We start from the raw sequence: 16,397 nt of genomic DNA on the forward strand, positions 1-16,397 counted from the left end.
ACTGCATCCGCCGCGCGCGGCCGCGCCTATGTCGGGGAGGGATCTGCCGTGGCCGCAGGGGAGGGGGAGGAAGGGGGAAGAAGAGAAGAAGGAGATGAGAAGATGAGAAGGGAGAAGAAGATTGGAGAAGATAAGGGAGAGGAGGAGAGATGAGAGGATGAGAGGATAAGGCTGTTGGTCCTCTCGAGGAGGCGCGGCGCGATTTTTTTTTCGTTTTTCTTTTGTCTCGGTTGTTATAAGCAACCGGGATTAAAAATGGATCTTTAGTCCCGGTTGGTCATAAAGGGATCTGACATAGCCTGCCTTCTTTCGAACCGGGACCACCAACCGAGACTAAAGATCAAAAAGTGACGTCAGCTTTTTCAACCGGGATATGATCTTTAGTCCCGGTTCTTATTCAAACCGGGATTATTGTGGATTTTGGGCAACCGACCAAAGATGGTTTCTCTACCATTGAAATGTGATTGGTAAGAGTATAACCGTTTGTTTCTCCCAGCGGCTTATAAGATGCATTTAGTTTTTGTCTACCTTAAAATAGAATACATAATCTCTGTAATCAACGGTTGATCATTGTGCTGATTGGATTTCACTCACATTCGATAACCAACGTTGAACCAAAAATAAAATAAAACGTCGGAAAGTAAATGAGTTGTAAATTAATCATTCAGCCAAATCTCGCCACCATCATAGCCATCAAAGCCAGTTTGACGAGAGCATTGCTACCAAGGACACCACGTCATCAGAGAACCCCCAATGCGACTCCTCCAAGAAGGTCACAACATATAAGATGTCGTTGTCTCTATTTCCAACTTCCAAAACTAGGTTTTAACCCAGAGATTCCAAAACTAGATTCCAAGACTAGGATAAACGGTCTACATTCGCTGTCAAGTAAATCTAGACAGTGTATCCTAATACTACGAATCTAGACAGTTTATCTTCCTATAAATTTAGTCAGTCTATCTAAATTTGTAGTAGTCTAATCTAAGGCCCTGTTTGATTCAGCTTAGGATTATTATAATCTGGATTATTAGTAGTAAGCTAAAACAAACAAGTAGATTATTATAATCTATAAGCTAGATTAGTATAATCCAATAATCTCCTCTATAGGAGCTTTTTCTAGATTATTGAGTGGCTAAAGACCCACTACCCTTATATGTCTCTAATAATCCAGAGAAACAAACAACTCGTAGCTTATTCTATGTCAACTTATTATAATCTAGCTTATAGTAATTTGATTTAATAATCTAGTTACAATAATCTTAAGCTGAAACAAATAGGGCCTAAGACTAGTTATATTTCCAGACACAGGAGTAGGTGGTTAGAAGATTTGTTGGAGGGATTGTATCACCTAAAAGTCTCTAATTTTGGACTTGAGAGGATGTTACGGGAACCTTGGTGATGCTAATCGGTACTCCTATCCTAAAAAAACAATTTTTGACTATGTATCTAGATATAGCCAACGTCTAGATACTTAATTACATAGGTAAAAGTTGTTTTTTTAGACGGAGGATATAGACTTGTAGATTGTAGACTAGTCTGGTTTAATGTTGGTCGATCACATTACATTTCAATCCAAATAACACGATAACCATCCATTAAATACATATAGTTAAAATTTTAACTTGCAATTAATAGCTAAAATTCGATTGTTTTGGACGGGAAGTAGTAGACAGTACAAGCTGAGTGGTTGGTTAATTTGTTTTCCTTGTTGGCGTCTTTCGCCGTCGTTATCGATCGATATCGACGGATCGATCCGGGAGAAGTGGCATCGATTTTTTTCAGGTTTGAATCATATCGATCGCATCGCTTGACTGGCTGCTACTAGCAGAGAGAGACGAGACGAGATAGAGCTAAGCTTACAACTTCCCCGGTCAACGTAGCCGGCGCAACCGCGCGCGCTCCAGTCCAAGCCTAGCCCTACTTATGCGCGCCACCGCCCGCGCACGCACGCACTCGCCGAGGAGAATTGGAGGAGGAGACCACCTCGCCGGAGAGAGGGGGAAACCACCGTGTGCTTAGGTCGCCGGCGGCGTGCGTGCGTGCGTGAGTGAGTGAGTGAGAAGTGAGAGAGAAGAAGAAGGGGCCGGGCTTTTGATTTCGTTCTCCATGGCTCGAGCCGCCACTGCGGCGGCGCTGCTGCTCCTGCCGCTCGTCGTCGTCGTCGTCGCTGCCGCGGCGGCGGCGGCGGCGGAGGAGATGAGGTACGGCGGCGGGGAACGCGGGCGGAGGCTGGGGCGGCACTGCGGCGGCGGCGGCGGCGGGGGCGCTTCCACGCAGGTAAGTGACTGGGTTTATAACTCTACTATTGTAGGCGTATATACGTGGAAATGTCAATGGCGAATAGATTTAAGTGGTGTTGCGTTGCCAACTTATCTCGTAAGTATCTTTACGGCATGGTCACAGGAACACATATTTCCTTGTGCATAAATATTTTTAAAATCTTGATTCAAATCCGGACTCTATATTTAAACTGGATGTACACGTGCATAAATATTTTTAAAATTTTGATTAATATCCAGACTCTATGTTTAAACTGGATGTACACCGTCCATACTTACTATACATATATACTCTCTCCTTTCATATTATAAGTCGTTTAATTTGATTTTTTTTCTACTTCAAACTTATTTAATTTGACTAAATTTATAGAAAAATTATAGTAATAACATTTTCAATACAAACAAATATATTATCAAAATATATTTAATGCCAAATTTAATTAAACTAATTTGGTGTTGTAAATGGTGCTATTTTTTTCTATAAATTTAGTTAAACCCAAAAAAATTATAACTAAGAAAAAATCAAATAACTTATAATATTAAAGAGAGAGGGAGTATATCCGATGATCAAATTGGATAAAGGATAATATAATACTAACAAGTATATATATTCTCAAAAATACTACAATACTAATCCTTAATTTACCAGCAGGTTCTGTAATTTTTTCACTCTCCGAATAGAAAATTACGTTTACCAAAGTGACATTGAAAACCTTTTTTAGAAATTAAGTTCAATTCTATATATGCTATATCACTGCATATTATCGAAAGAGGGCGTCCTAGAAACTGAGTAATATAGTATAAGGACATTCGTAATAGTTAGGATCCCTTTGAAGAAATAAAAAAAGCACATAGATTCTAACAGGAATTAAAATGTAAAACAAATGATTGCAAAATACAGGAAAACACATAGAAATGACCGTTTAAACCGTAGGAAAAACTCAAAAATCGGATGAGGGAGATAGACCCAAAGCAAAATTTCCAAGAGCTTTGAGCCCTTGCTAAATTTTCTCTAAAATCTCTATAGGATTGTCTATTCCATAGGAGTTTCAAATGATTGGATAGGATTCATTTCTTCGATTCAAAAGTATTCATAGAAATTTTTTATATAGTAGAATTGAAATCCTCTAAAATACTCAATGTTTTTTCTCCAAATCAAAGCCCGTTAGAATAGGTTCCGAATTGTCTACTGTGGGTTGGGAGTACTAACATATTTGGCATTGACTAATTAATGCTCGTGGAATCACGGGCTAGGTTAGTTGTGTCGTATTCACGGTCATACCCAGATCTGTGTAGACTGGTGGTTGTAGCGTGCGCATGCAAGGGTGGATCACTGCATGTTACTGTATGTTAGCTGCGCCATGAATGCTATCCGCAGTGACCAGTAGTAGGGCACCAGCTGTTGAGGTTCAGGTCTCCTGCTTCTGCTGCTTTCATGCAGCCTTTGGACCGTCAACATGCTGGGCTGTACGTTCAGTAAAGTAGGGCCGTTAATCTTTGAGGCCCACTTCCATTCACCCTGGGCCGGGCCGGGCCGGGCCGGGTGATACCTATTCCATGAGAGTTTTTTTTTCCTCGTGTGCTTCTCATCGTCTTCTTGTTAACTTATTATCAGCCACAACCAAATTTTGAAGTCCTTTCATCGTGGTCTATTTTTATGTTAGATTTACATATTATTTATTTATTTATTTATTTTATTTGTTGTTGTATGGTTTATGCGCTATAGGGAAAATGATTAGAGCAGCATGATTCTTTCCCCGCATGGAAGCTTCTTTGGGATCAGCTTAAAGAACAAGCATATTGCAACCTTTTTAAGTTGTGTTTACTGGGGCTTAAATTTAGACCTCTAGCTACGAATTGAATGTATATCAACTGGTTAAATTTTTTGTGGTGAAAATAATCCACCCGGGTTCAAGTCCTAAACTTAACATAGGTGCTCGCATTTACGACTAATTATTATTATGGTCAGTGGTAGATATGCCATGGAGCTATGGGGTCTTGAATCCCCACTCACTACTAAATTTTTTTGACATATATCTATTAGAAGAGTGGACTATAGTTTTGTATAGTTTGTTCAGCCCTCCTGTTAGCTCTTTCTAGATCCGCCTCTGATTATGTTTAATTATTCTTTAAACGGTAGGCGACGTACCCATCGATACGTTGCTTAAATCGGTAAGAGAGGACAGACAATTTAATCATAGTCTCGTCAACAGAATTATTATACACGCGTGACCAACTTAAGTATGATGGAAAATGCCTAAGAGCAAGTTAAAAGGAGTGCACGGGGAGGGAAGATCGCTAATTCACTAGGGCAGGATGGGCTTGTTAGGACAAGAGCAATGCGTCACATTATTTGTTCTGCCTGGGGATGTCACATTGGATGGAACTTGTACCAAGCAACTTAACCCACAGTGCAAGCTAATTGAAATGGCTCCACCAACATCACCTTTTCATCTTTCATCTATCTCTCTCTCTCTCTCTCCTCTTTACCTTTCCCATCCATCCCCTCCCAACCGATTCCTCTCCATCTCCGGGCGACCCCATCGGCGCCTGCCTCCCTCCCCTACCCGCCTCAGTGTTCGATGGCGGCGGGCGGTGGCAAACGACATCCCACGGGCTCGGCGCCCGACGGCGGCGGCGGACTTGGTCACGTCTCCTCTTGCGTGCCCCCGCCACCTCGTCTGCGTCTTCCTTGGCGCGAGCAGCGATGTCGCCCGCGGCGGATCGAGGGCGGCGCGAGGCGCGAGCGCCGGGACGGCCCAAGCGGTGGCGGCGGATCGAGGGCGGCTCGGCGGAGCGGCAGGGTGGCGAGATCCAACCCCCCTCTCCTCTTCCGAAGCGGCAGCGGCGGGGCGGCCAGGTGCCTTCTCGTTCGCCTCCTCCTCGTCGCCTCTCGTCCGGTCCTCTCTCTCCCCGCATCTCGCCGCCTTCGGTGGAGCTCGGCACGGCGGATGACGGCGGCGGCGTCGAGTGGCCGCGGCGCCTTTGAGTGGCGTGGCAGAAGACGGAAACGGCGTCAAGCGGCGCAGCGGATCTCACGACCACGGCACTGGGGATGACGGCGGGGCGCCAGCACAGAGCCACGGACGACGGCGGCGGCAGCGGCGCTCCTACTCCTCTCCCTCTCCGGCGAGCTTCTTCGGCGTGGAAGTGGCTTCTCCGGCGAGCTTCTTCCCTCTCTCTCCTGCTCTGTGTGTGGCATGCTTTTTCTCTGACAAATTTAGTTGAGGTTCTCGGAGCCAAAACAAGCCACACGAACCTAGTTTTCACATGGGTCCCACCTCCTCTCCTCCACACGGATATTGTGTATAGGTGGACAGACTTTGCCACATGTCATGTGTGCATTGTGAACGCCCTTACGGCTGCACAAAACACATGTTTTTTTTTCTTTTTATAAAAAAAGATCAGCACCGACTGCACGTCTGTTACGGAGTGCGATAGATTGTGCTATCAACTGACGATGAGTCGCCCACTTTATTTTCCTTTAGTTCTTTCTCCACATATATAGAAATTAGAATGACATAGCATATTTTATAGTCCACTAAGTTAGTCTACTGCACCCACTCTGCTCTAATTCCAATTTCGTCTGCTGTTCAAAGTGCAGTGGATTCGTAATGTGACAACCGACAACAAAGCTTCTTCATCCTGATTAATCCCCTGAATCAACTCTAATTAACAAGCTTATTCGCCCATAGTAGAATAGTGCGTGACGCTTATCGATAGGAATTTGTCATATATGTTGGAGCTGCATATAATTGTTCGATCAAGGCATCTTTAAAAAAACTCATTAATGATAATAGGATACGATAATAACTGAAACGCCCTTTTGCATTATTGCGCTTGTCGGTGCCGTTGCCATTCCCATTTTTCATAAAGTGGCACCATTCATTATGAAGCTGATTTGAATTAATAAAAATTATGCTTTCAATCGAATTATCATTACTTCATCATGTGATCCTTTTTCGATTATATTTCTCTGAAACATCAGCGACAATAATTGGATATGCTCCCATGTGTTAAAATAGAAAAAAAATGAACCAACGCAGTGCACATGCTCATTTGTTTATGATCCATTCACAGACATGCGCATGAGAGCAGCTCAAGAACAAACAAAATATGCGCTACAGAATTTGGATATCATTTTATAATATCCTGATCACCCTGGGCCCCGTGTTTAAGCTGTTCAAGGCACGTGCTGTGTTTCAGTATGAAAATCGAAAATATTGGGTGATTAATGTAGAGTGACAGTGTGACACACCTTCACTTTGAGGGAACAATTATGTTCCGTGGCCCATAAAAGATGACATCGAGCTTATATTAAGAACAGCAAATAAAAATATCTCAGCAAAATATTTCAAAAAGAAACAACGGCAAAATAGAAAAGCACTAGCTCCCTCTCATCATAAATATTTGACACGACTGATGTAGTTTGATCGCTCGTTTTATTTAAAAGTTATATGCAAATGTGAAAAAAATATAAGTCACACTTAAAATATCATTGATAACAAAACAAATGATGACAAAATAAATAGCATTTACACGATTATTTTAATAAGATGACTGGTCAAACTTTATTGGTAAAGTTAATTGTGTCAAAATAATTATGAGATGGAGGTATGAGATGGAGGGAGTATTATGCATCAAAATTTATTTAAATTCGTGGAGCATCAAGTATTGGTGACCAAACTATATAAGATTCGATATGTATGGTTAACAATTTAATATTGTACTCGCTTCGTTTTAAGTTATAGGATGTATTTTGTTTTTTAAAGTCTTGACCAACAGTTACTTCATTAAATGTATCCTTTTGAAAAAAAATGATACCACTCGATTCGTATTCAAAAATACTTTTTTATAATTATATTTTTCGTGTTATATAAATATTATTTGTTGGCCAAAGTCCTACATCCTATATTTTAAAACCAAGGGAGCAGTAAACATCGTTGGTGAAATCTAGAATAATGACCCATAGTTACAACGCCAGCAACAAACACGGTATAGAACAGTAATCATCGATCCTGCAGGTTTTGTTTGATCCTTTGCACGTTATAAATTTCACATAACCATGGTTTGAACTTGGAAATGTTTTAGAACTTCGAGTGTAACATTTGGAGCTAAAAATGAGTTCACAATTAATAGACGTATATTAAGGGTTTAAATGAGTTCACAATAAAGGAGGGTAACTCATCTGGGTTTAAAATTCGTTGTCCACGTATATTAAGTACATAATAAGGACGTTTTCAGTGGGATTTATTGATGGTATGGGGAGTTGCTGCTGGTCTCTACTCCCTCCTTCCAAAAAATATAAGGCCTATTCCTTTTTCATCAAAACCAAAAAGCAATTAACTTACTCACCATATAGCAAACCAATGAACATGTAACCAATAAGTATTAAATGGCTTCTTGGTTTTCAATCAACAATTTAATTTAGCACACAAGACTCATATTTTTGGAGAAATCGAAGAATAAAATATGTCTCATATTTTTTTTGAAGGAGGGAGTATTTCTTTTCTTCTTTTTTTCTTGAGAAACTGCGTACTTCATTTGTCCCTAAAAAACCAACTTAGTACTAGATATGACACATCCTAATACAATGAATCTGGACATACATTTGTCCAGATTCGTTGTACTAGGATATGTCACATCCAGTCCTAGATTTATTTATTTTTTGACGGAGGGAGTAAGTAGTAACTCTATTTAAGTCACATTTGCACAATCGTACTCTAGAGAAGATAGAATAAAACCCTTAGGAACAAATACCCTGTAAAACAGCTAGAGAAACAACTTCTTTTACGAGCCTATGTGCTACCATATTCGTCGAGCAATGAACTCTGAAAGACGTTTAATCTGGACTTAAACTAACTTCATGATTCTATAAATAGAACGGTTTAGTTCTGACTAAAATACCGTCCTAGTCATTTCCATAGCATCATTATTCAATTAGAACGGTCTCCATTTCCTTTAATGTGGGTTAGAAACGTATTAGTGTGCGTGTGTAATGGTATGTTCAGAAATGCTTCATTCATTATAAAAACTTTTGCTAGGAGAAGCACCAGTGATGCGTGGTAGAGTCGTGGGTGTATAATTTTACCCACCATAATTTAAATTCTGGTGCCCACGAATATTACGTATATGCAAATGAACTTTCGAACATGATTTTAGTGAGATCAGTGATGTGTCGCTAGTTTTCGTCTCTTAGAGCATATGTTAGGGGACATATTAGTGGGGTGTTACGTGTGTAGTGGTGTGTGCGTGTGTGTAAAAAGAAAACTTCCGCTATATAAGTAGGAGTATGAAACATGTGGAGTAGATTCGGATGAAACTGACTTTTTTTTTTTTTTTGCTGTGATGATAATTTGACTGTCACTGTCAGTCGTTGGCTAGACGTTAATACTCCTACTTCCGATAGATTATAAAACCAAACCCCGCACGCTTCGCCTTTGCTCGCCGCGTCTTCCCTTCTTCTCTCTCTCTCGGCCTTAACTAAACCCGAATCTTTTCTCTTAATCCCGCGCGCAGTGCACGAATCTCAAAGCGGCCCCGGCCCCCTCCCCTTCACCGGCGGCGATGGCGCCGGCTCCGGCTCCGGCGGGTTCGGCCGACCAGTTCCGCGGGCAGGCGAGGCTGCCGCGGTTCGCGGCGCCGCGGCGGTACGAGCTCCGCCTCCGGCCCGACCTCGACGTATGCGTCTTCACCGGCGACGTGTCCGTGGTCGTCGACGTCTCCGCGCCCACCCGCTTCCTCGTCCTCAACGCCGCCGACCTCGCCGTCGACCGCGCCTCCATCCGCTTCCAGGTAGTAGATATATAGACCTCTCTGCACCTCCTCCTCCTCCTCCTCGCCGCGCCGCAGTCTCACTCGCCGTGGTTGTGGTTGGTTGCAGGGGTTGGCGCCGACGGAGGTGTCGCTGTTCGAGGACGACGAGATCCTGGTGCTGGAGTTCGACGGGGAGCTGCCGCTCGGCGAGGGCGTGCTCGCCATGGACTTCAACGGCACGCTCAACGATCAGATGAGGGGATTTTACCGAAGGTAATTTTTAATGCATTTAAATCACCAATGGCAGTGGCAAGTTCACAGCCTGAAAGCTGGCACTTTCGTTTGTTGAAATTTCTGCTTTATTCCGTGAACCTCTGTTGAAATGCTCGGAATCGTCAGTGCAAAATCGTGGAGTTGTAGGCAAAGGAGATAACTGATAAATATATAGTCTGATGGTCTGCCTACTTTGCACTTATATTGATTTTGATTCACAAATCAGTTGCAAGAATACTTTTCTATAGATGCTGAGGGCTTTTTATGCAAGCATGTGGTTGGAAAGTAGTTATGAATCTGTGCTTTGGGTCTATTTCGACAAGTTGTGTGTATCATCTACATTTTCATATGAGAAAATGCCATTCGTTGCAGTAAATATGAGTATAAAGGGGAGACAAAAAACATGGCGGTGACACAGTTTGAGGCTGTGGATGCTCGACGGTGCTTCCCCTGCTGGGATGAGCCTGCATTCAAGGTTAATTCTTATGATAGCACGACTTGTTCAATAATCATAATTTTCTTGTCCAGATGTTTGATGCAATATGTGTTGACATATCATATCTATTTTTCTGTTGTTTCCCCTCTTCATATTTAATATTTTCAGGCAAAGTTCAAGTTAACACTTGAAGTTCCATCTGAGCTAGTAGCATTGTCCAACATGCCAGTAACTTGTGAGACAATTGCTGGTCCTATCAAGACCATCCACTACGAAGAATCGCCGCTTATGTCAACTTATTTGGTGGCCATAGTTGTTGGTTTGTTTGATTATGTAGAAGGTGTAACATCGGAAGGTAACCATCTTTATTCTCGTCCCAGTAATTCAACATTGTTGATGGTTCATAGTTTCTCACATTGAAGGTGCTTTAGGAGCCATTTTTTCCCTTTTACATTCCATTTCATTAGTGTGTTTAATTGTGTTCAGGCAACAAAGTCCGTGTGTACACTCAAGTTGGTAAGAGTAGTCAAGGGAAGTTTGCACTAGATATTGGAGTGAAGTCATTGAATTTCTACAAAGAGTATGATCACAACCTGTACCTGTATTGCTTTCTAATTAGTTTCTAAACAACTATAATAATTCAGCTAATGCATATTCTATGTGACCAAGGTTGTTGCTTGAATTAAATCATTAACCAATAGTTCATTCCTTCTGTGCTCTAGCTACTTTGATACTCCATATCCACTCCCTAAGTTGGACATGGTTGCTATTCCTGATTTCGCTGCTGGGGCCATGGAGAACTATGGATTGGTCACTTACCGGGAAGTTTCTTTGCTTTTTGATGAGCAGTCTTCATCAGCATCTTTCAAACAGAACGTATATATCATAACTCAGATTCTTTTTAGTTACATATTTCATCATTTATGGTTCACTTTGTAAATAGTGATGCATTATTAATTATTAGACATTTTCTTTGGGACGTCCAAATTCCTTCAGTGTAAGCAACTGTTCTTTTTAGGTTGCAATTACCGTGGCACATGAACTGGCTCATCAATGGTTTGGTAATCTTGTAACCATGGAATGGTGGACTCACTTGTGGCTAAACGAGGGTTTTGCTACATGGGTAATCAATTATACAACACTGAATTTTAGAAATTTAATATCAGGATACTACTGTATACTGAATGGTTGGACCTTTTATTTCGACAGATGAGCCATTTGTCAGTAGATTCTTTTTTCCCTCAATGGAATATCTGGACACAGTTTCTTGATAGTACAACCTCTGCTCTCAAATTGGATTCACAAGCTGAGTCCCATCCTATTGAGGTAATAGCTGTTTGATACATGCCATGGTCTGGTACTCTGGTTCAATGGTTCAAAACATTGATGCATTTCTTATGGTGTACACCAAATTTGTCTAAAACCGTAAATGCTATGCATTATATCGCTGTAGAAAGTAGAGAATATATTGGTGTGCAAATTTTGACCATGATAAGTGACGCCGATGCATAATATGCTGGTTACATTCTTAAATATCCACTAGCTAATTCACTGTTGAATCTTGACTTTTCTATGTGGTAATAAGATGGAAATGTTAATTTTGAGGTCAAATTAATAAGTGCACCAATACAATTACACTTCAGCTGGTGGCACTTTAACATTTTGTTTCAATGCTGACTAGTGATTTGTTTCAATATTTGTTGCTGTTTACTCAGGTTGAAATACACCATGCCAGTGAGGTAGATGAGATTTTCGATGCCATTAGCTATGACAAGGGTGCTTCTGTTATTCGTATGCTACAAAGTTACCTAGGTGCAGAGCATTTTCAGGTTTCATACTGGCTCTCCTTGAAATTCTTCAGAATCGTGTTATTCTTATCTGTAGTGAGCACCTTTTGCTCAACTGTATTGCTTAGAAGCGTATGAAAATTACCCCAAACCATTTTCTTTCTTTGCTCTCGGAGGAAGCATTGACCCTTTAGTCTGTCCACTATTCATTTAGTTGAAAAACGTCAGGTGGACCTTTGGATATTCCAAGTTTCCAATATTTTAGATGCGTGAATGATCCTTAGGTGATACAATTGGTGTTAATGTTCTTTTGTTAGTGATTTTGTAAGTGAAATTCTTTTTTTTAAAAGCTTCCTATATTTTTTAGGGCAAATATTACCATTTCCCCCCTAATCATCTTGCTTTTGTTTAACGAGTACCCTGTTATCGATGACGAGTCAACCATTAATACTTCATTGCACGTACTTGCATGGTACTTTTGGACATATACTCAAATGAATTAAAGAAGCAAGATTCAACAGATGAAAATATTAATCCTGTAGAGAGAGGCACAACTTCAATAAGGGTTTGATGGCCATCTTGTGTACTTCTCTAGGGTGGGTAACAATTTACAACCTGTAACACCATGTACAAGTTACAGGAGTTGGAGCTATCTTTGCCCTTTTTTTGTTGATCATATCATAAATATGAACAAATTGTAAACCCACTAATATGATAAAGCTCCATTTTTGTTAATTACATATTTATCGAAGGTCAATTCTTGCTTACTTCTTTATCTTGTTTCTTCATTATTGCTGTGTGACTCCACAAATTCTCCTAATGCATCCTCTTGTACTAAACTTGTGGAACTGTTACTCTTTCAGAAAGCATTAGCTTCATATATAAAAAAGTATGCCTACTCAAATGCTAAAACCGAGGACTTGTGGGCTGTTCTTGAAGAGGTATCTGGTGAACCTGTCAAGGATTTGATGACTACATGGACGAAGCAACAAGGTTATCCTGTTATCAGCGTGAAGCTTAAAGGGCACGACTTGGAACTTGAACAGGTAATAAATTATCGAAAAGAGTAGCGTCATTCCAATGTACTGCTTATTCATCTACTTCTGAACCACCTATATGTAAATTCATTATGCATATGGTTTGCTTTTCCTTTCTATTTTGCTGAGGTATGATTAGTGAGGTACAATTCCTAAATTAAAATCCTGTATGAAATGTTTATGACAAATATTACATAAAAAAATTATGACAGAACTTCATCTTAGTTTAATTTTTGTGCCTGCTATTTATGAAGATGTAATTGGCTGACTAGAATTTACGTTGCCCTTTCAGTGGAAGACAAGTTCCACAAGTAGTTCCCATAATATCAAAATTTCAACGGCACACGGGTGAAATTCTGTTTTGACGCATTTCTGACGCTCTCTCTCTCTCTCTCTCTTTTTTGTCACAGGACCAATTTTTGTTAAATGGAACCTCTGGTGCTGGCATCTGGATTGTCCCTATTACTTTAGGATGCTGTTCACATGATAAACAGAAAAGATTATTGTTGAAACATAAACATGATAACATAAAGGCCATTGTTTCGCAATGTGATAGCCGACAGAAGGGTGGAAACTTTTGGATTAAGTTGAACATTGATGAAACAGGATTTTATAGGGTTAAATATGATGATGAGCTTACAGCTGCACTTCGAAATGCATTGCAGACCAAGAAGCTCTCTCTAATGGACGAAATTGGTAAACACAACCTGTGGCACTATTAAATTTCTATTGCAATGTTTTTTTTCCTGGGCGCTATTGCAGCGATTAAAGGTGTTATAACACTATATTACAGGCATTGTGGACGATGCACATGCCCTTTCTATTGCCTGCAAGCAAACATTGTCATCGTTGCTCCACTTGCTGTATGCGTTCCGTGACGAGGCTGATTACAGTGTTCTTTCACACATAAATTCTGTATGTGTATTTTATGTTGAATTAAATTCCAGGATATTCAGTTATTCGTTGGCAATGATTTGTATATATCTTTTACTTTGGCTTGTCAGGTAACTTCAAGTGTTGCGAAAATATCAATTGATGCTACTCCTGACCTGGCTGGTGACATCAAGCAACTTTTTATCAAGCTTCTTCTCCCGCCTGCTAAGTATGTTTACCATGTTTGCTGCTTTTTAGTTCTCAATATATTATTTCCCATTGTATGTTCATACTATGTGTATGTTTGTTAAACATGCCTTCCTTTGTGGCCATGCATACACGATGACATAAGTTTTATTTGCAGAAAATTAGGTTGGGACCCTAAAGATGGTGAAAGCCACCTGGATGCAATGCTCAGACCAATGCTTTTGGTTGCCCTTGTTCAGCTTGGGCATGATAAGACTATAAATGAGGGATTCAGGCGTTTCCAAATCTTCTTTGATGATCGCAACACTTCCCTTCTTACTCCAGATACTAGAAAGGTCCTTCTTTTACCCCTACTTTACATGGTCCTCTTTCTTTTTTGACTCATCTGTATCTTTTTTTACAAAAATGAATTGATATATGTATATCTTCTATTTGAAGACGAATTCATCTCTGTATATTTTGCATTTTTTTTTTCAGGCTGCATACCTCTCTGTGATGCATAATGTTAGTAGCACAAACAGATCTGGTTATGATGCTCTTCTAAAGGTCTACAGGAAATCAGCTGAAGGGGAGGAAAAGTTACGTGTCTTAGGTTGATATCTTCTCAGCCATCTTGTGTTAACAATGCTTGCTGATATTTTGGGTTATCCAGACTTCCTGAGGGCTCTGTCTCCTTATCTGTAGGCACACTTTCTTCTTGCCAGGATAAGGATATTGTTCTTGAATCATTGAATTTAATTTTCACAGATGAGGTAAATTGCTAAATGGTTTTTTTCTTCCATGACTCCATTGGAAGGACCTGATTGAACTTATACTTTTACATTAGCTACCTGTAAGTTATATACAGGTCTCATTTGTTTCTCTTGCTTATAGGTTCGCAATCAAGATGCATATCGTGTGCTTGGAGGTGTCATAATAGAGGCACGTGAAACTGCATGGTCCTGGTTGAAGGTACAAAAAGTCCAGTTACCTCTATGCGTTACCGCAACATAAAATTTGTGATATCTGGACCTTTGAAGCATGTGATTCTCCTAGGATCTTTAAATATAATGAAATATCCACTTATTGGATGTTTTTTCTGCCCTAGAAAGCATCAAAATTATGCAAATTTTCTACATTCAAAATTATAAGTAAATAGCTAAATTTCGTGCTTTCTTCAAGTAGCATTTCCTTCAAGTAATCGAATTGTGTAGATACGTCAAATGGGGGTTATATTTGTAAGAGAAAAGGACAATTATAGTTTCCTTAGCTACTTTGCTGGACTATTTTACACTATATTATTTTCATGTTACCTTACCCATTGAATCTTTCTTTTAAAGTCACTTCACTCCGTGATGATATTGTCTTTTTTTGCCTCCTTGTACAAGTCATGTTTTACAAAGAAATTTTGTAGGATGGTAGATTACCGCATATGCTATATTACTAATTATTCTCGAAAATTTCCATGACTTTTGAAAATCAGTCTTTATTGCTATGAACCTATGCAAGTAGCCTCTCCAAAGAACACTTTGAATGATAAATCAAATGGGTTACCCTCGTTTGAGAATTAGTAACTTCCACTCTTGTTTATCTTGCTTCTATCCATTTCCTTACAAAATACCCCCTTCGTCCCCAAATATAAGAGATTCACACATTCAAAATTTGTCCTTGCAAACAAGGTGTCATAGAGTCCTGCTAATCCCTCCAACCACCCGTGATTCAAATTTCTCCCCATATTGCCCCAACCACCCTCCCACTCCCTACACACCCCTCATTATTTAATGATGGGCTCATAGTATTTTTCCTCTATCCTTAATTTCTCCGAAACAACCTAGACTCCCTTATATTTGGGGACGGAGAGAGTATTAAACATGCAATGAAGTAATAGAAAATGTTGAGCTTACATATGTTGTTTCGTTCGGATGCAGGAAAACTGGGATCGTATCTCGGAGGCATTTTCAGGAAGTTCCCTCATATCGGATTTCATAAGATCTATTGTTACACTGGTATTACTCATCTGCATTCTCTGTTCAATTCCGCACGAGTTATCTCTCATCATGCCATTTGCTGAAACACGCTGCTTCTTTGTTTGCCGGTAGTTCACCTCGAAAGAGAAGGAAGCAGAGATCTCCCAGTTCTTCGCGACCCGCACTAAGCCCGGGTACGAGAGGACACTGAAGCAGAGCCTCGAGAGGGTGCTGATCAACGCCAGGTGGATCGAAGGCATCAGGGGTGAAGCTAAGCTTGCTCAGACTGTCCATGAGCTTCTTCACAAACCCTGATCTGTATCCGGTGTGATCCCTCCCCCCCGGGAGCTGCATTCCCTGCTATGAAGTGCCAACTTTAGGCGAAGCATTTGTCGTAGCAGCAGCATCCCAGCACATTGTTGCTCTCTGTTTATAAGTCATGAAGCATAGGCTGCATACGAGGCAAAGGGATATATAGTGCTTACCGTTTCTCTTCATAGGTTGTGTACAGCTTGTGCCCAGGAGCCATGCATATGATTCAAGAGTTGTCGCACAATTCTACTGTAGCTTTGAAGTGTCCGAGTGAATAAGATTTTACCTTTCAGCATTCTGTATCAGACCGAGCTCAACTATTTGTCGGGCGATTGTTCTCCTTGGCCATGATAACTTAGGCTGTGTTCTTCTCCTCCATTTTCTGAAAAAAACTTTCTATATGAAAGTTGTTTAAAAAACCATATTAATCTATTTTTTTAAAAAAAATAGTTAATACTTAATTAATCATGCAATAAAACGAACTTCGTTTT

General features: G+C 40.4%; 1 protein-coding gene across 1 annotated transcript; it reads left to right on the forward strand.

Annotated features, from left to right (window-relative positions):
- The first annotated feature begins 1,887 nt into the window (after positions 1-1,887).
- Positions 1,888-16,260, forward strand: LOC127784760 (aminopeptidase M1-C). Its single transcript, XM_052312128.1, has 20 exons — positions 1,888-2,277; positions 8,799-9,074; positions 9,163-9,308; positions 9,681-9,783; positions 9,913-10,099; positions 10,231-10,324; positions 10,467-10,620; positions 10,763-10,867; positions 10,954-11,070; positions 11,460-11,573; positions 12,395-12,577; positions 12,979-13,264; positions 13,362-13,483; positions 13,573-13,670; positions 13,806-13,983; positions 14,126-14,240; positions 14,333-14,400; positions 14,522-14,599; positions 15,556-15,633; positions 15,727-16,260. The coding sequence occupies exons 1-20, from the start codon at positions 2,107-2,109 to the stop codon at positions 15,907-15,909; spliced, it is 2,856 nt and encodes a 951-aa protein (XP_052168088.1). The 5' UTR covers positions 1,888-2,106; the 3' UTR covers positions 15,910-16,260.
- Positions 16,261-16,397: the final 137 nt, after the last annotated feature.

Source organism: Oryza glaberrima, chromosome 9 (assembly GCF_000147395.1).
Source record: "Oryza glaberrima chromosome 9, OglaRS2, whole genome shotgun sequence".
NCBI lineage: Eukaryota > Viridiplantae > Streptophyta > Magnoliopsida > Poales > Poaceae > Oryza > Oryza glaberrima.